Source organism: Schistocerca piceifrons, chromosome X, assembly GCF_021461385.2.
Source record: "Schistocerca piceifrons isolate TAMUIC-IGC-003096 chromosome X, iqSchPice1.1, whole genome shotgun sequence".
In the NCBI taxonomy this organism is placed as follows: domain Eukaryota; kingdom Metazoa; phylum Arthropoda; class Insecta; order Orthoptera; family Acrididae; genus Schistocerca; species Schistocerca piceifrons.
In genome coordinates, this window is record NC_060149.1 from 552336460 (window position 1) to 552357859 (window position 21400).

The following is a 21400-nucleotide window of genomic DNA, read 5'->3' on the forward strand; positions in this document are numbered from 1 at the left end:
CAATGATCCCATAGCACTTCCCCGTGGCATGCCAGAGGTTACTTTAATGTCTGTAGATGTCTCTCCATTGATAACAACATGCTGTGTTCTGTTTGCTAAAAACTCTTCAATCCAGTCACACAGCTGGTCTGATATTCTGTAGGTTCTTACTTTGTTTATCAGGCGACAGTGAGGAACTGTATCGAACGCCTTCCAGAAGTCAAGGAAATGGCATCTACCTGGGAGCCTGTATCTAATATTTTCTGGGTCTCATGAACAAATAAAACAAGTTGGGTCTCACATGATTGCTGTTTCTGGAATCCATGTTGATTCCTACAGGGTAGATTCTGAGTTTCCAGAAATGACATGATACGCGAGAAAAAAAACATGTTCTAAAATTCTACAACAGATATAGGCCTATAGTTTTGCGCATCTGCTTGATGACCCTTCTTGAAAACTGGAAGTACGTGTGCTCTTTTCCAATCATTTGGAACCTTCCATTCCTTTAGAGACTAGCAATACATGGCTGTTAGAAGGGGGGCAAGTTCTTTTGCATGCTCTGTGTAGAATCGAATTGGTATCGCATCAGGTCCAGTGGACTTTCCTCTGTTGAGTGATTTCAGTTGGTATTCCTTGGACACTTATTTTGATGTCAGCCACTTTTTCATTCATGCAAGGATTTAGAGAAGGAACTGCAGTGCGGTCTTCCTCTGTGAAACAGCTTTGGAAAAAGGTCTTTAGTATTTCAGCTTTACGCGTGTCATCCTCAGTTTCAATGCCATTATCATCCCAGAGTGTCAAGAAATGCTGTTTTGATCCACTTACAGATTTAATGTAAGACCAGAACTTCCCAGGATTTTCTGTCAAGTCAGTACATAGAATTTTACTTTCAAATTCACTGAAAGCTTCACGCATAGCCCTCCATATGCCAACTTTGACGTCATTTAGCTTCTGTTTGTCTGCGATGTTTTGGCTGCATTTAAATTTGCAGTGAAGCTCTTTTTGCTTTCGCAGTATTTTCCTAACTTTGTTATTGAACCACGGTGGGTTTTTCCCGTCCTGCACAGTTTTACTTGGCACATACCTGTCTAAAACACATTTTACGATTTCCTTGAACTTTTTCCATAAACACTAAACATTGTCAGTGTCTGAACAGAAATTTTTGTTTTGATCTGTTAGGTAGTCTGAAATCTGCCTTCTATTACTCTTGCTAAACAGATAAACCTTCCTCCCTTTTTTTATATTCCTATTTACTTCCATATTCAGGGATGCTGCAATGGCCTTATGATCACTGATTCCCTGTTCTGCGCTTACAGAGTCGAAAAGTTCGGGTCTGTTTGTTATCAGTAGGTCCAAGATGTTATCTCCGCAAGTCGGTTCTCTGTTGAATTGCTTGAGGTAATTTTCGGATAGTGCCCTCAGTATAATGTCACTTGATGCTCTGTCCCTACCACCTGTCCTAAACATCTGAGTGTCCCAGTCTATATCAGGTAAATTGAAATCTCCACCTAAGACTATAACATGCTGAGGAAATTTATGTGAAATGTGTTCCAGATTTTCTCTCAGTTGTTCTGCCACTAATGCTGCTGAGTCAGGAGGTCGGTAAAAAGAGCCAATTATTAACCTAGCTTGGTTGTTGAGTATAACCTCCACCCGTAATAATTCACAGGAACTATCCACTTCTATTTCACTACAGAATAAACTACTACTGACAGTGACAAACAAGCCACCACTGGTTGCATGCGATCTATCCTTTCTAAACACTGTCTGTGCCTTTATAAAAATTTTGGCAGAATTTATCTTTGGCTTCAGCCAGCTTTATGTACCTATAATGATTTCAGCTTTGGTGCTTTCTATCAGTGCTTGAAGTTCCGGTACTTTACCAACACAGCTTTGACAGTTTACAATTACAATACTAATTGCTGCTTGGTTCCCGCATGTCCTGACTTTGCCCCACACCCTTTGAAGCTGTTGCCCTTTCTGTACTTGCCTGAGGCTATCTAACCTAAAAAACCACCCAGTCCATGCCACACAACCTCTGCTACCCGTGTAGCCACCTGCTGTGTGTAGTGTACTTCTGACCTATTCAGCAGAACTCGAAACCCCACCACACTATGGCACAAGTCGAGGAATCTGCAGCCCACATGGTCACAGAACCATCTCAGCCTCTGATTCAGACCCTCCACTCGGCTCTGTACTGTCGACAATGCTGCAGATGGTGAGCTCTGCTTTCATCCCACTAGTGAGACTGGCAGTCTTCACCAAATCAGATAGCTGCCGGAAGCCAGCAAGGATTTCCTCCAATCCATAGCGACACATATCATTGGTGCTGACATGAGCAACCACCTGCAGATGGGTGCACCCTGTACCCTTCACGGCATGCGGAAGGACCCTTTCCACATCTGGAATGACTCTCCCCAGTATGCACACGGAGTGCACGTTGGTTTTCTTCCCCTCCCTTGCAGCCATATCCCTAAGGGGCCCCATTACGTGCTTGACATTGGAGCTCCCAACTACCAGTAAGCCCACCCTCTGTGACCGCCTGGATCTTGCAGACTGAGGGGCAACCTCTGGAACAGGACTAGCAGCCATGTCCGGCCGAAGACCAATATCAGCCGGAGACAGAGCCTGAAACCAGTTTGTCAGACAAAATGAAGAGGCCTTCCGTTCAGCCCTCCGGAATGTCTTTCGCCCCCTTCCACACCTTGAGATGACCTCCCACTCTACCACAGGTGAGGGGTCAGCCTCAATGTGGGCAGTATCCTGGGCAACCACAGCCATAGTCCGATCGGGGTATGCGTGGGACGAGCTGGCCGTCCCCGACAAACCCCCGTCTGGACCCCCACAGTGATGCCCATTGGCAACAGCCTCAAGCTGTGTGACTGAAGCCAACATAGCCTGAAGCTGTGAGCGAAGGGATGCCAACTCAGCCCACAGCAGTCACAGTCCCTATCCGTGCTAAATACTGTTGTGCAAAGAATGTCTGAACTAATCTACTGAGAGCACAAACAATTCAACACAAAATTTAAATGGTTATTAAAATACAAGACTGCCTAGTAAATGCAGTAATGCTGCTAGTTGCACACTGCTGACACACTGCTCGGCAGCAGAGAACTGTTGACTCCACCTGTTAACGTCAGGGTTTACAATTTCTGCTGGTGGCAGGTAAAGGTGTCTGTGAGAGGTCAGGATGTATGTAGTTCACCTCCCAGGGCATGGCTGCTGTGGAACTGGTGGAGTGTGTCAGTGGCAGACTGTCATGGAAACAATGTTGGTTGAATTATTCCTTTACTGCATAATAATTACAGCAGTGGATGCAGAACTGTATAGCTGACCAGTGCCTCCGTGAAGTAGGCAGCCATGGCCTGTGAAGTGTGCCCATGTCGGTAGTAGCCTGCCAGAAGGACACACACTACATGTTCCCTCAGGTGATGGAGGCATCCAGCAAGGTGCTGCTATCAGCACAGTGGCATCAACACTAACTCATGAGCATCACTGTGTGGCACATGGTGGACAGACAGCATGTGGGCTGAAGTAGTTGGCTTGGCCCATGTTGCTCAACGTGGTATGTACTGGTTGAGGCAGGATCAAACCATGGCCTCCAGCATGAATTATGATGGTGGTTTGTGCCCACACTGGCCAGTATACACTTAGGTGACAAAAGTCATTAGATACCTCCTCATATTGTGTCAGACCTTGTTATGCCTGGCGTAGTGCAGCCACTCGATGTGGCATGGAATCAACAAGTCGTTGGAAGTCCCCTTCAGAAATATTGAGCCATGCTGCCTGTACATCCTTCCATAATTGCAAAAGTGTTGCCAGTACAGAATTCTGTTGTGCATGAACTGACCTCTCAGTTATGTCCCATGTATGTTTGATGAGATTCATGTTGGGCAATCTGGGTGGTCAAATCATTCACCTGAATTGTCCAGAATGTTTTTCAAACCAGTTTTGAACAATTGTGGCCCAGTGACATGATGCACTGTCATTCATAAAATTTCATCATTGTTTGGGAACATGAGGTCCATGAATGGCTGAAATGATTTTGAAGTAGCCAAACATAACAGTTTTCAGTCAATGATCAGTTCAATTGGAACCAGAGGACCCAGTCCATTCCATGTAAATACAGCCCACACCGTTATGGAGCCACCACCAGCTTGCACATGTTCTTGTTGACATCTTGGGTCCACGGCTTCATAGGATCTGCTGCCATAGCCCATTAACACCAGATTTCAGCGCATTGTCCTGATGGATAAGTTCATAGTACATTCCACATTGAATTCTGTGGGTATTTCACACTATGTGAAACCTTACCTTGGTCCTTAAGTGAAGGCCATCAGCCATTGCATTGTCCAAAAGTAATGCATGCCATTTGATATTATCAGCACACTCTTGACACTGTGGATCTCAAAATATTGAATTACCTAAAAATTTCGAAAATGGAATGGCCCATGCATCTATCTCCAACAACCATTCTGTATTCAAAATCTGCTAATTCCCATCATACAGCCATAATCACATTGGAAACCTTTTCACAAGAATCACCTGAGTATGAATGACAGCTCCACTAATGCACTGCCCTTTCATACCTTGTGTACCTGATACTACCACCATCTGTATATGTGCGTATCAGTATCCCATAATTTTTGTCACCTAAGTGTACAACAATAATGTTTGCCCACTTTGATGATTCTGACTGGGTTCCTAGATGGCCCATACTTGAAGCCACAGCCCATCAGGAGGTTGGCCATCACTAGATTGTAGTCACCCAGTGGTTGGCCCAGTGGTGTGAAGGTGCCAAGTCTGCAGCATTCAGAGTTGGTGCAGGCACTGGTCAGCAGCCATTGAGGCAGAGTCTGATGGTAACAGCTTGTGATGGTTCATCTCAGATGGCAGACAGGTATACTGGTTACTAACAGCTGGCTATCACTGCTTAACTGAGAATGTCATACTGAATTTGGCAGTGTATGTACAAGCTAGCTAATGTAATGCTTCTGAAACTCTGGTATCAGGCCACATGGAAGTTGAATGCCTGCCAAAACAAATGGATCTCCATAGCCAACAGAGGACAGTGTTGCCACAGTGCTGCACTCACTTAGTGAGTGTGCCATTGTCTTGCCACGTGAATATGCTGGCCAGTAATGCCCCTCATGGCTCGCATAAATACCGCCGCACCCTGTCCATTCAATCAGTCATGTAATTTGCTGAATAGTGTTCGTTACTATCTCCACCATACTACTGGCTAGCCACCAATGACTTGGCTTTGATATTGGTTTTCCTGTCTGGTCTCCATTTGGATTGAGGCTCATAGTTGATCTGTTGACAGTATTGTGTTGAAAGTTCATTGCACTTATTTGTAGCCTAGATAGCTATTGCCTTGCTCTTGTTGTGTTGAGTCCATCGTTGTCGGCACTGTTGCTCAACTCTGACATGGATTTGAGTCCTGACTTCAGGAGGTCTGCCAGCCGGAGTGGCCGTGCGGTGCTAGGCGCTACAGTCTGGAACCGAGCGACCGCTACAGTCGCAGGTTTGAATCCTGCCTCGGGCATGGATGTGTGTGATGTCCTTAGGTTAGTTAGGTTTAATTAGTTCTAAGTTCTAGGCAACTGATGACCTCAAAAGTTAAGTCGCATAGTACCCAGAGCCATTTTTTTGCAGGAGGTCTTCCCGCCTTGGGTCATCATCTTTTCTTGCCTGTTCTCTGATGTGAACACCAGTATCTGGTACTTGCAGATATAGCAATTGGTGATGAGGAAAAAGGAAGTTGTTTTGTAGCATGGATGCTAAATTGGTTAGTCTGCTCGAGCAAAAGCAGCAGCTGATGCGCCAGCAGCAGATACAGACAGACTTGTTACAGAAGTTTTTTCAATGTCAATAAACTTCACCAACAGCTGTATATTTTAAGATATTTTATTTTATTCTGAAAGCAACCAGTTTCAGCAATTCATCTTGCCATCTTCAGGCCCAATACGCTTTTATCCAAATAAACAAACTTATTGTATAGCACCATAAACCACTGGATATCGTGAATTCCAGTCATATAAATGCTTCATACAAAGACATGAGGGCAAAATGAATTGCTGAAATTGGTTGCTTTCAGAATAAAATAAAATATCATAAAATATGTGACTGTTGGTGAAGTTTATTGACATTGAAAAGTACTTACCAGCCAATGTCCCCTGGCTGTGATGGACCAACAGAGATTAGTAGTAGTGGTAGTAGTAGCTTTATTCATCTGTAGATCTCTTTTTACAAGGATATAGGACATGTCAAAGTATTTCCAAATTAGGATCAATTTAAACTAAGCTAATTTGTATACACGTATATTTACAGACTTCTAGTTAGAGACAATCATTGATTTACTCCTGGTATACAATACTTTTTTTACAAATAACTTATTAAATAATGTAATGCCACATTGCTCACTCATATCTCACTATCAGTCACTGCACACACTATACACACATTGTTTCATAACACTTCACACACACACACACACACACACACACACACACACACACACTCTTGTGATCTCTGGGCCATTTTCTGTATCACAACTCCCCATTTGCTATCCTGAAAACTGAGTCAGCATCCCTCCATAATGAGGGAGATATTGAGCTCAGAAAGAGGAAGAGGTGTTAGTATTGTGCTATGCATAGCTTGGGGGCAAGACTTTCTAGAAAGGAAAAAAGAAGGAAAAATCATAAAGTGAAGGTGTTATGTGGAATGTTGGATATTTTATAATCAGTACTATTGTTATTTGTTTATTTGTATAACATTTTTTATCAAACCCCAACTCTGTTTTATCTAAGTAATCCTTCAATGTATAAAATGTATTGCATAACAGGTACTTTTTAGCTGCTTTTTAAATAAGTGTATTTTTGCAATTTCTTTAATATCTTTTGGTAAGTTATTGTACAGTTTTATTCCTTGGTAGAAAATGCTGTTTTGAGTTTTATGTTTTTTTTCTTGGTAATTGTAAGTTGAGTCTATCTCTTGTTGCATGCTCATGGACAGAGATGTTTGTACAGTAATTACCAGTGTTATTTTTGATGTGTACAACTGACTGGTAAATGTATTCACATGGAGCAGTTAAAATCCCCAGTGTTCTGAACAGATCTTTACAATGAGCTCGACTAGTATTTTTGGTTATTATTTGTATGGCTCTTTTCTGGAGTTTGAAAATTGTGTTCATATTTTGTGCATTTGTTCCCCAAAAAAGAATGCCATATCTAAGAATTGAGTGTACATGTGAATAATAAGTAACTAAAAGACACTGCATATTAAACACTGATGATAGGATTCTAAGGGCATAACATGCTGCTGACATTCTGTTTGCAAGTAACTTTGTGTGTTCACACCACTTCAACTGAGAATCAGTATTCATTCCTAGAAATTTTGCATTTGTTACACAGTCTATAGAGCTGCCATCTACATTTAATTTAACATTGTCATTTTTCCTCTTCAAACTGAAATCCATGGCATTAGTTTTCTTTGTGTGCAATGTCACTTTATTACTTATTGACCAGTCATAAACTTCCTTGATAGTTTCATTTGCTTTCTCGGCAAGGGGTTCTCTTGTTTTCTCAGTGACTAAAATATTGCTGTCATCAGTGAAGAGGACTTTTTCACCGTGAGTAACCCTACTGGGAAAGTCATTAATGTATATCAGTAACAGTATTGGTCCTAATATGCTACCTTGCAGAACCCCTATATTAATGTATTTTGGTTCTAATAAGTGTTTTACTAAATGTTTGGATCTATTTGAAGTATGTTTTATCTCTACTCTTTGTACCCTATCTGTTAGGTATGGTCAAAAGCAGTCATTAGCTACCCCTCTTATTCCTAATGCTTCTAATTTATTTAATAGAATCTTGTGATTGACTGTATCAAATGCCTTAGAAAGATCCAAAAATATGCCTGTGACACACTCATCTTTATCAAGAGCATCAAATACAACTTTTGTGAATTCTATTATGGCTGACTCCATATTTTTGCCACTTCGGAAACCAAACTGATTCGCTTAAAATATTGTATTTATTCAGGTAATTCATTGATCTGTCTTTCATAATTGCTTCTATTATTTTTGAGAATGCTGACAGCAGGGAAATGGGCCAGTAATTTTCTATGTCTTCTGCATTACCTTTCTTAAGCAAAGGTAAAACTCTTGCCTGTTTTAACTGCTCTGGAAATGTCCCTGATGTGAAGGATTCATTTATTGTATTTGTTAAGGGGCTTTCCTGTAACTGAGGGTCTACATCTTACCCGTGGCTACTACCTAGCAGCAGCACTTTCTTCTTCCTAACAGTTTGTACATTCCTAGGCTTCTTGGCCTCAGTTGAAGTGTGCTCTACATTTCCTGCTCCTCGTTCTACCTGAAGCTCTTCTCCACTTAACTCTGGCAGTGGTAGATACCTGTTTTTGGTGTTGATGATAAAACTGTCAGATTTTGTTCTCTTTCTTCCTATCCTCGTACCAGCTGCCAGTTCCCAACCATCCTCCTCCCCTCTATCTCCCTTGATCCTTATGAGTTCCTTCCTTGCTTCCTCCAGCTGTGCCTGAAGGGTACAGATTTTCCTTTCCTGTTCCCCAAACAACATGTTCGTACTGCATACTCTGCAGTTCTAGGAGAGAGCCTGTTCTGTTCTCCCAACATTCGCCTGACTGCATCCCCCACCCCAATGAAAATATTTCCTACAAGATTGGCAACAAATCTCTCTACTCACTACCCTATAACAGCTCCCACAGTTCTCACTCATGGCAGTTTCAAAATAATAATTAAGTTTAAAGAATGTTTTAAATTTGTCAAGGATGCGAGATTGGCTGTGTGTAAACAAAAAAAAAAAAAAAAAAAAAAAACAACACAAAGGTCTTATGTGTGGTGATTGTTTTTTTTGTACTGATTTAGAGATACAATAACAGAAGAATGAATTTTTAATTAATTTGCTTTTAGAGAATTTACATTATCAGACATGTTTGGTCAGGTTTTTAAACTTTTATAACTGGAACATTTTAGGCCTAGATCGAGTCTATCTAACTAGTAAACAATACGAATACTATTTAGAAACATTTAATTACACTTTTACTGCACAATAGACACTGATGAAACTTGTAGCAGACTCTTTGAAATGAATTTTGCGCTATCAAGAAGACTTGAATAGAATTTTTTGTGTTTATGTCATGCAAAATTTTGCATTATATCACGATTATCAGGACTTTAGCTAAAGAACAAGATTTTTCAAGAACAAGTGCTGCTGGAATGCTAATATTCAGTTGTGTGACGAAGGAAACAAACAGCAAGTATACAAAACAAAGGAGATTTAAATTTGACACTATTCCCTCTTAAATAAATTTTTTTAGCAGACGAAGAAAATACCTGTGATCTCACTTGGCAGCCATCTTGCTAATCCATCTTGATGTTACAAAAGTCTCTTGAACTCTAAGCGGGCAAACTTCATGTGCAAAAGCCTGCTGTGCCCCATGGACTGGCACCCCTTGCAATTGACACCACATTGTGTCCTCCATCATTTCTCCCTTTGAGTGACACTGTGGAGGAGTGGCACACAGTTCTCTCTAATTATGGCTCACAAGCCATTGGTGGCATTATTCAGGCTGCATTCCAATCTCCAATGATGAACAGCACAATGCCTCTAGCACTGGGCATTGTTCCTCAGTGCTTACAATTATACTATCTGGTACTAGCAGACAGCCCAGCATCCTAATGCTGATGCATTGTACCATATACCACCTGGCTCAGACCTGGATTTCACTCACAGGAGGTCCTCTGCTTCCACATCTATGTCTAACATCAACATCCATTGGACAGTTTTCCCCTTATGGCCATATGTGTTTCTGCTGCAACACACCAGGATCCCTCCCTACCTTTGCTATGTAATCCATGGTTTGCCCTATTACCTCACTCATCATTTCACAACAGAAATCTGCCAATGAAAACAGCTTTTTTACCACTTCTCAGTTGCAGATGGTGTCATCCCTTCGGTTACTGAGATGGATGCACATCGAGTGGTTATTCCGGCGGAACTGCATTGTTGGGTATTGAGTTTGCTTCACTGGGGTCATTGGAGCATGTCCTGCATGAAGACACTGGCACAGCCCCCTGTGTACTGGCCAACAGCAACATTGAGAAGATGGTCCCTATATGCACAGCATCCACCCACTGCCAGATGGTGCCCCTCAATCCTTTGCCCCCTGGCCTACTCCTTGCCTCCCTTGGGACCACATTCATATCGATTTTGCAAGCACATTTTTGAGTTCTATGTGGCTGCTTATTGTGGATGCTTATTCAAAGTACCCCTATGTCATACACATGGCATCCACCATGACCCAGACTACTCTTACTGCCTTGGCCTAAGTTTTGGCCATCGGAGGGTTGCCCCACACATTGGTCTCCGACAGTGTCCCACAATTCATGACTTCTGCCTTCGAGGACTTCTGTGCCACTAATGGCATCGAACAGATCTGTATTCCTCCTTTCCATCCTTCCTCCAATGGGAAGCTGAATGTCTGGTCCAGACTTTTAAGCAGCAGATGAAGAATGCTATCAAATCCTCAACCACTGTGGCAGCCCTTACTTTGTTATTGAGCACTTATGCCCATCTCCAGTGATGTACTCCATCACCTTTACCATTCAGGCAGTCATGTTCTTTGTCTGATAGCATTCATCATTATCTCCATCATACTACTGACTACTTGCCAACAACTTCACTTTGATATTGGTTTTCCTCTCTGGTCTTGATTTGGATTGTGGCCCATGCATGATCTGTTGACATCGTTGTGTCAAAAGTTTGTCGTACTTTGTTGTAGCCTAGATAACTACTGCCTCGGTCTGCCATTCATCTGCCCTGTTGCTCAACTGCGGCATGGGTTAGAGGCCTGACTGCAGACGGTCTTCTCTCCTTGCATCATCATTGTTTCTCACCAGTTTCTCTGACATGTGCACCATATCTGGCATCTCGCAGATGTAGCAGAAACAGTAGTGGTCCTGGGCACTAACTCATAAGAGGTTTGAAGTGCCAGGTGTAATCATTACAGATTCAGCCATAGCTTTACCATCATGTCAGTGCCTCTAGTAGGCCTGTCAGTGATGTAATGTGTAGCAACTCGTTGTTTCAGAGATCCTGAACAGTGTCTTCTGCATTGTCAGCATACTGAATGCATGCTCTTACACCACTGCACCTAGTTATTGAGGTATCTTGTAGTACCCTTCATATGGCATAATTTGGTGAGTCGCTCTGTGAGAACTATATGTTGAGGGAATCATGTGCACTTCACATAGCACCAGTTTTCAACACACATTTCAGCAATTGTGAAGGGGCAATTTGCAGAGTAGAACAACATAGCTCTTCCTAAATGGCTTCAAATTATGTAACTTATGTTTGAAAACTCACTGTATCTGGCTAAGAGGAGCAGGCAGAAAGTTGGTACTTGTTTCCCAAAACCCTTCCTATTTGAGTGCAGACCATTATTGAAATTTAAGACCATTTAAAAATGTGCTGTACTGCATGAAAACCACATGAGGTGTTCTTTTGAGGTCACAAAACGTCTAAATAAGAACTATGGTTTCTTCATTCCATTAATTTCTTTTTTCATTCTACTTGCTAAACTCACAAGTCAAAATTTTTCTAGTGCCATATTACGGTTCCATTCATAATTTACAACTTGCCAATAATGTGTAATGATTGGAACAAAAAGTTCACACTGGAGGGATGTCATATCAGACGTCCCATGAGGATCAGTATTGGGCCCCATTGCCCTTCTCATTATATGTTCATGATGTGTCAACATTCTCAGAAACTGCCATTCATTGAAACTGGCAATGAATGCTTGTGTAACATATATTTGTGGCTTACACTTTTTCGATCATATCACACTGGCAAATTATCGTGGCCATGTGCTGATAAGCAGAGAGACTATCATACTTTATGTTTGCTGTGTTATCTTCTCAATCACTGCTTCCCTCTTATTTGTCCTCAACTGTTACACTACTACATGAGCAGCACAGCAGAAATAGACATTCTCAACAAAGTAGAATTCTCTGTGTACCATAACATAATACTGCCATGTTCTCTAAATTATTTTCTAATCAGGAACCAGACTTTGGAGCCATATTCCTCAACATACGAGAGAAATTAATTCCTCCCAAAGTTCAAAAGACAGTTAATGGTCCACCGTCTAGCACAATAGCCATTCCTCCCACATTCTCTCCAGCTCACTCTCTTCAGCATCACTCTGCCACAACTTTTCAAAAAAATGGTTCAAATGGCTCTGAGCACTATGGGACTTAACATCTGTGGTCATCAGTCCCCTAGAACTTAGAACTACTTAAACCTAACTAACCTAAGGACATCACACACATCCATGCCCGAGGCAGGATTCGAACCTGCGACCCTAGTGGTCGCTCGGTTCCAGACTGTAGCGCCCAGAACCACACGGCCACTCCGGCCGGCTGCAAGTGTTCCATCGTTGACTCCACCACACATCATCAGGTTGCAAGTCTGTAATCCTAGACATGAGATGACACAGAATTTCTTGTATGATTTTAAAGGACGCATCTTCCGTGCTGAAAATCGTTCAATGTAACATAGTGGACAACACAAATATTTCACTTCACCAATAATTTTCTGATTTTAAACTCTTTATTGTGACTTCACAGATGTAAGCAGAATAACCCATGTGCTCACAAGTGCTTGGATACAGGAGTAGCTGTTGAATGTACCTGCTATCCTGGATACCAGCTGGATGCTGATGGGAAATCCTGCAATGGTAAGAACTGATGACACTTATTTTGAACTGTATATCTGGATGTGTACTTTTTAATGAGCACCATGGTTAAAAAATAAGATACAGAAGCACAAAAGCTACAGAATTAATTATGGCTATGCACTGTAAGAATATTTAGACAGGTAGCTGACCTAGCATGATGGTTCAGTTAAGTGTAGGGTTGATACAAGAAAGACTTCTGATTTATTCTACATCTGCCACAGTATGGTACATGACAGAAGGTACCCTATACCACTACTAGTCATTCTGCATTTCCTTTTCTGTTCCACTTATGAATAGAGCGAGGGAAAAATACCTGCCTGTATGCCTCCACATGAGCCCTTATTTCTTGTTTCTTATCTTCGTGGTCCTTACGAAAAAAAAAAAAAAAAAAAAAAAAAGAAAAAAAAAAATATATATATATATATATATATATATATATTTGTGTGTGTGTGTGCAACAGTAGAATCACCCTGCAGTCAGCTCCAAATGCCACTTAGCTAAATTTTCTCAATAGTGCTTCTTGAAAAGAACGTCACCTTCCCATCAGGGATTCTCATTTGAGTTCCCAAACCATTTCTGTAACACTATCATGTTGCTCAAACCTACCAGTAACAGATCTGGCAGCCCACCTTTGAATTGCTTCTATGTCTTCCTTTAATCTGACTTGGTACGGATCTGGAACACTGGAGCAGTACTCATGAATAGGTCACAGTAGCATCATATATGAGGTATCTGTTACAGATGAGCCATACTTTCTCAAAATTCTCCCAATAAAATGAAGTTGACTATTTGCCTTCCCTAGCAAAATCTTCAGATGCTTGTTCCATTTCATATCACTTTGCAACATTATGCCCAGATACTTAAACAATATGACTGCGGGAAGCAAGATATTACTATTGCTGTATCTAACCCTTAAGGATTTATTTTTCATACTCATCTGCTTTAACTTACATTTTTCTATGTTTAGAGCTAGTTGCCATTCATCACACCAACTAGGAATTTTGTCTAACCAGGAACCCTTTGAGTGTGAGGTTGCAGGTTCAACCTTTAGTAAGGCTCATGTGAAAGTCTGTGTTAACAATTATGACATAAAAATATTAACTGCCATTTACTCACCATGTGCATCATGAGGGCACTAGGAAATGAGTGTCTGGCAGGTACAGAGATCAACTTTCTGTGGGAAGTATGTATTACACATCACAAAATGGACATTGTTGACATTTAAGAAATCTTCAAAACCAACCATTAACTTGTACCATGAACACTGACTGAAAAATGGCATGCCACCATGATCCTGAAGCTTTGCACCATCAAGACTGAAGGCAAACTCCTTGGGAGTTACAAACCATGCAAGACATTGAGTTAGGCATCCACTCTTAAAGAATGCGTATAGAGACTGGTGTGACAAGATTATGAGAACTGATGGAATATGATGGCATGCAACCAAATGAAAATCTGTATGGCACTTGTCATGAAACTGGAAATCCTTTAAGGCGTAGCTGTAGATACTGTGATAATATGCTTTATAGGCATGGAAAAAAACACTTTTCAAATGATAGTTTTCTCTAAAGGAGGATGATTTTTAAATGCAGACCAGGAATCAATCAAAAGCAAATTATTTTGACCAACTATTGGAAAAGCAAGTTATTTTGACCAACTATTGGTCAAAAGTAGTGCTAATGCCATAGTTGTAGTTATCTTCCAACCATTTTCCCACTCTTGCTTACCGTGGCGTAAATATTCCCTACTGCACTTGCAGTCATGCACATGAGACAGAATCACAGGGGGCAGAGCACCTTCAACTTCATGCAGCACAATAAATAACTTTCCAGAAAATTTACTTCCAAGATAAACAGTCAGCGTAATTGTGTATGAATGTTTTAAAGTGATGATGTTAGCTGATCTTGATACAGCTCTCTTGTTCTTGTTACCTCTAATTTCGAGTGTTCCTTCCATATGTGTTTTCTCTTCAAATCCCAATTTGTTGGTGCTGAAAAAAAATTCCTTATTGAGTGATGGGATAAGTTTGTTTATCTCATCTACAAATTTTTGTGCCAATTCTGGAGTTTGCCATGTGTCATCAAGTTGATCCATTGTTTGAAATTTCTTTATCTTATATCTACCAATTCTGTAGTGCTGTTTGAAGTTATGCAACCATCTACTGCTTCCATTTAAATCATTATAATCTATCTTGTGCACAATTTGTAGTGCATAACATAGTAGGTCACTATCACACACATCCTCTAAATTGTATCGAGCATCCTTGAAATGTGCAAACACCAGTTTTTGTAGCAAGTGCACCATTTCTCTCCCTTAGTTTTTCTGATGGATTACACACTCATATTGCTGCACACTTATTGAAAACCAGTTCATAATATTTTTTACTATACTGTGGATGAGTTTCCATATACGTAATTATGTTTAGTACCTGCTCCTTGAACAACAATTGTCGTTTACTACATTTCCCTGGAGACAGGATTTGTGGCTCCCTGTCGGACAAGGACAGTGAACTAAATGGCTTGACACATATTTCAATATCACTTTTACTTGTTGAGTGTGTATTGTCGTCATTGTACTCCACATGTACATTGTCCGCACAGTTGAGTGTATACAACACCACACATTCCACTGACTCATCCTGTAGAAACACTAATATTTCATCTGCCACTTTTTTCTCACTCTGTGAAATTGTTTGGGTTCCTTTCTGATGAAATGTCAACTTTGGCAACTGTTGTTGTAGATATAATAGAATGTTTGCTTTGTTTATCATTGCCATTGCACTGCTTTGCATCAACACTGCAAGCACTGTACCATGTTGAGAGTTACTCATAGATTAAGCAGTTCAGCTATGCACTGTAGCCTCATACTGTGCTCACCATTGGATACCTCCAGTCCTGTCCCCTGTTGCCATTAGCAGCCAATATTGTGGTTTCGTGGTAGACAATATGTGGTGCTTCGAATGCTGTGAACATAATTGGCCTTTTGTGACCTTGCACTCGAGGGGTTCCTCATAAGTCGTCTTGTACCCTCCTGCAATAACTCAACTTTGCACCTTGCTGCACACCACAACATCATCAGCAAACAACTGCAGATTGCTGCCCACTGTGCCAGTTCATTTATGTATATAGAAAATAATAGCTTTCCTATGACACTTCTCTCAGATACTCGTGATGATATCCTTGTCTCTGATGAACACTTGCCATCCAGGACACCATACTGGTTTCTATCAGTGAAGAAGTCTTTAAGCCACTTGCATATCTAGAAACCTATTCCATATGCTTGTAGCATTGTTAACAGCCTGCAGTGAGGCACCATGTCATATGCTTTACAGAAGTCTAGAAATATGGAATCTGCTTGTTGCCCCTCATTCATAGTTGTTAGTATATCATGTGACAAAAGGGCAAGCTGAGTTTCACACAATGATGCTTTCTAAAACCATGCTGATTCTTGGACATAAGCTTCTTGGTCTTAATGAAATTTACTATATTCAAACTGAGAATATGTTCAAGGATTCTGCAGCAAACCAACATGAGGGATATTGGTCTGTAATTTTTCAAGTCCAATCTTTCACCATTTTTGTAAACATTAGTCACCTACACATTTTTCCAGTCCCTTGGGACTTTGCACTGGGTGAAAGATTCATGATAAATGCAAGCTACGTAAGGGACCAATGCTGCATATACTCTTTGTATAACGAAATTAGGATTCCATTTGGACCTGGTGATTTATTTGTCTTCACTTTGGACAGTTGTTTCTTTACACCAGGAATGCTTATTATCATGTCATCCATATGGAAGTCTGTCCAGTGTTCAAACAGTGTCCACGCCGTGTTCCTTTGCTGGTGTGGCTTAGGATGCGGCGCCGACAAGTGGTCGCAATCCACAGCTGAGTCTGCGACCCTCGGCCTGGTTGTGACCGTAACTCCAACCCATGAAAAAAGGGATGGTAGCTGGCCAGTTGGTTGCAATGCATGCTCGCACTTCATTTTACTGGAACCTACACTTGGTGCCTTGCATGCACCCACTGTTGTTTGATCCTCAGCACTTTCATCACTGGCATATAGAGATAGGAATCTTGCAGAGGTAGCCAACTCCAGAGGCAGTCAAAGAATACAGCAAGGAGGTGCACCCACCACCCCGTTGTCAGAAGGTGGCTACTGTGCCTGGGATGTGACCCACTGCAGATGGGCAAAAGTACAGCTGCAGCTGGAGTGAGCTGGAAAGGCCTACTGTGTTGTGGCAGCCAGTTCAGAGGGTACACTCAGTGCAGGAAGCTGGTACCACCACAGAGACCCAAACTGGTGGCTGCTTATGGCAGCTTCATGCCACTTCCTCATCTGGTGTAGTACCTTCATTTTTGTAGACTGCTGGGCTGTGAATTAATCGACTACAAAATCTGCAGCTATTTATTCCAGATATCAGGCTAGTCATTATGCCACTGCACCACTTCCAATCACATACTCAACAATACCACAGAAATCCTGATGATGGAGAAATTGTCTTGCCTGTGCCATGCATTACTGCTGTGTTGGCAGGTTACACCATGCGAGCCTAGCCCATATCACAATAAATCAACGTCACTGCTCAAATGATGACACTGCATGTTCACCAGCTACTGCTAGCTAATGCAGTATTCCACTGTATCTTCTCATAGATTTTACCATTAAAATGGTAGCAATTCTATAAGTTTTTGTGATCAAGGGAGCATCACACACACTTGTATCTGACAACATTTCCCTTTTCACATCCTCACAGTTTGAGGCTTTCCATTTCTGCAACGGCACTGAGCATCTGACCAACACCCCCTCTCACCCAGACACCAATGCTGAGGTGGAGCAGATGGTATGGACATTTCAGCCCATGAATCGATCCACAGCTTCTTCACCATGTACCGGTCCACCCCTATCAAAGGTACCAATGTAGCCAAAATCTTGCACAGCTGCATTCATTGAACCCTGCTAGGCCTCCTGCACCCCTTGTAGTATGCCTAGATGAAGTGCAGGTCATCTACATGTAGGGCACCTGTGTCTGGCCATGTACATTTGGCCAGCATCCATGGCGACACAGGAGTTCATTGTAGGCTACAAGGGGCATAAGCTGTTTGACAATGTGGTCAGTCACGAGCTCCTGCCCTGTCACCAAAACCAGTTCTGGCAATGATTGCTGTTGCAAATGGCACATCCACATTTGACCCAGGTGCCTGACACCTCCATTAGCTGCAACCTGTACTGCCAACCCACTGCTATGGTCTGCACCCTCCTTACCCCACTCAAAAGCATGCAAATTAGTGGGCCAGTGTGTGGAAGCACATGGATGTGGAACCACTCGCACCAGCTATGTCTCTCCTAGCCCCAGTAGTACTCTGCCTCTGACATGCTGCCAGCTCCATCTCCCCATAGTACCAATCTGGGACGTCTGAGTTGGGCAGTCCGGATGAGGCTGTTTTGCTCAATCCCTTGGCAAGAAGCCAAGAAACTCTACCATGCCACCCCATCTTCCTCCACCTTTTTCTGCCAGCAACAGAACAAACACTACCATTATTGGCCCTACATGCTGATTTTAGGGGAGAAGGGTTTAGTATCCCTGTCTACAGTCGATATCGATAGTGACACTGGGATAAATACCTTGATATTGTGGCAGCTTCTGCTGCCAGCTGGCAGGGGGAGAGCTGGCATGTCACATGCCACCTGCACAGTGGCAAGTATCATTTTGTTCTGTGGTATATGAAGTGCTTCTCACCTCATCATATTGCTACACATGCTATGACCTGTACCTGTTACTTGATGTACTGGTTTTGAGTATTGGTACTCATTTAGTATGTAGCATATGACAACCTTCGCTTTATTTCCAGCTTACAGTTTTGTAACAGGACTGGATAGAAAACTTTCACCACCTTATTCCACCCTCATTTTCCCGCATTTCCCCTATTACTTTATTACTCATCATTCCATCCAACTCACACATAGTAGCCTTTTCTTACCACTCTCTTTTCCTCCTACCTTGTATTCTCTAAATTTGCCTTGTACTTTGTCCTTTTCCTCTTGTCATTTCTCCTCCTAATGTGCCCTTGCTTGCACCTGTACCTCAGCACCATCATTAATAGCTCCTCTCAACCTTACTCTACACCTCTTCCATTTCCACAGTATCTAAACAAGGCTAGATCTGTAATTGCTCCAATGAGTTAGTAGTATCTGCAGACAAGATTGGCTGTGTGAGTTGTGTGTTTCTTAACTGTGAAGAAGATTTTGTTTTGTTGTAAAACAAACTTCTTCCATTTTTCTATTTGCCTACATGCTACTCAGAATCTAGTCTATTTTGTGAGTAGCAGTCTATCTTCATTTACATAATGTATTCCATCTTTGATTATTTGTCAATACATAAAAGCTACTGAGCTTAGGAACTGATTTACATAGCTCATTTACCAATGCCACAAATATTTGAACTCTGCTGTTCATAATTAGTGATTTGTAGGAGACAAAATTGGTACAGTATATTGCAGACCATAGTTGACTTGCTACCAAAAGTTCAAGATGTTAGTGAACGTATGTGGTGTAGAACTACTTTTTAAATGACAAGAAATATAAAGCATTTATGAGGCAAATTATCAATTCTTGGTAGTTACTGTACCACCTAAAGAAGAGGAAAAGTACATAATACCTTAAAATGTAATTCTCCATACCATAATGATATCTGTTACATTTAATGGAGCATTCTGGGATAGTGTACAGCAAGTGAATCATATTTTTCTTTATAAATATTTCAAAAATTGTCAGCTGTGTTCAGTTTAGTCAATAAATATAACACTAATTGGAGTAATGTTTTCCCATTTAATGCAATTTCTGTTAGTAATTTTGTTAATGGTTTTTGCTTATACTTTTATGTTATATGAATTTAAACCACAAAAAGACCTTCATTACACCTGTTTGCTCTGGCATTTCTCACTTCTAGTTCATTTGTTATTCTATACAACTTGTGTAGCAGACAAGAATGATGGTAAAATTTTGTTAATCGTCCAATTAATATTCTTTTTTACTTTTGTAGACATTGATGAATGTGCACTAGAAGTTCATTCTTGTGATATCCAGACACAGGAATGTCGTAATCAGCCTGGAGGATATGTCTGTGTGAATAGAGATGGAACAATCAGCAAGCCCCACCAGCCAACACATCATGGTAAGGCAGCTATTGTTTATATGCAATAAACAGTCAAGGCATGTATTTCAAAATATAGTTTTATTAGCATCATATCTATTTGTTTAGGTTGTATTTTTCTAGTATCACATGATATTAGCTGATAGTGAATGGAAGAAAAAGAATTTCCAGAAGTTTCCCCATGATGATGGTGTAGTGTCATAGTTTGTGACAAATGCATCTAAAATTAATTAATTTTCTGCATTATATTGATATTTGGATAGGAACTTGAAGCAATTTGCAGTACTTTCTCTTGAGTGTATATTTTCTTTCTCGTAGATTTATAATTTGTCTTTAAATATTTTTGCTTGTGAGGCAAAATGAGGATCTGCTTCAATAAAGAAGTAGCAGCATCAACACAATTTATCTACTGGCAATAATGGCTGGAAGGATTGGTGACATGCTGATCACATGTTCCATGATCATAGCCTGTCATACTGCCTTGTGGACAGCAGTCACACAGTCAGAACAGGCATAATTTCTAATCCATGAATGGTGTTTATTTTACCACAAATAATGGTATGAGAATGAACCATAAACACCATACAAAGGAATGGTTGTGTGTTAGATTGACATCTACACACATATTCCACAAGCCACAACATAGTGCAAGAATGAGGGTACTTTGTACCATTATTAGTCATTTCCTGTCCTGTTCCACTCACAAATAAAGAATGGGAAACCAACTGTCTTTATGGCTCCTCATGGTCCTTAACAAAGTCTACAGTGACAACAATAGTATTGTTCTACAGTCAGCCATGTCTAAATTTTCTCAGTAGGGTTCCATGACAAGAACATTGCTTTCCCTCCAGCAGTTCCCATTTGAGTTCATGCAGTATCTCTGTAGCACTTGCATAAGGATCAAATCTACTGGCAACAAATCTAGCAGCACATTTATGAAATGCTTGGATGCTGTCCCTTAATGAGAGGATCCCAAACACTAAAGCTGTACTCAAGAATGTGCTGCATATGTGCTCTATATGCCGTCTCCCCTACTGATGAACCACACTTGGGTTAACAGTTTGAGCCTAGAATGCAAACTTCATAAGAACACAGGCCAGGAAATTTCAGCAGTTCTTGTGAGACAAAGCAGTCAGCGTGTGGCAAGTCTCAGAAATTCACCTTAAGCCTGGTGTTTTCATGTGAGTGGGCAAGTATAAGTGCCACTATGCAAATAGGCTGACTGCAGGAGGAAGTATGGCTATTTACATAAAGACCTCCTTCAAGCACGCTGTAGTGCAGCTGCCACAATTCAGAACGGTTGAAGCCACTGTCATTGCAGTATCAACATCGTCAGGCTAAATTACCTTTGTGCCTGCATAGCAGCCACCATGAGGTTCCTAGATCCAGCAGACTTTGAGGCATTTATGTCTCTATGTTTCAAACTTTTTGACCCAGGGGACTTCAAAGCCAAACACTCTGAATGGAATTCTAGCATCACAAATATC

General features: G+C 41.2%; 1 protein-coding gene across 4 annotated transcripts in view; it reads left to right on the top strand.

Annotated features, from left to right (window-relative positions):
- Nucleotides 1-21400, top strand: part of LOC124722859 (fibulin-1-like) — a 649840-nt gene that overhangs the window by 224275 nt on the left and 404165 nt on the right. For all 4 annotated transcript variants that reach the window (XM_047247987.1, XM_047247986.1, XM_047247989.1 and 1 more), the window contains 2 exons: nucleotides 12653-12762; nucleotides 19803-19934. In XM_047247987.1, coding sequence (XP_047103943.1) covers nucleotides 12653-12762; nucleotides 19803-19934 — 242 coding nt within the window. The remainder of the gene's footprint in view (nucleotides 1-12652; nucleotides 12763-19802; nucleotides 19935-21400) is intronic.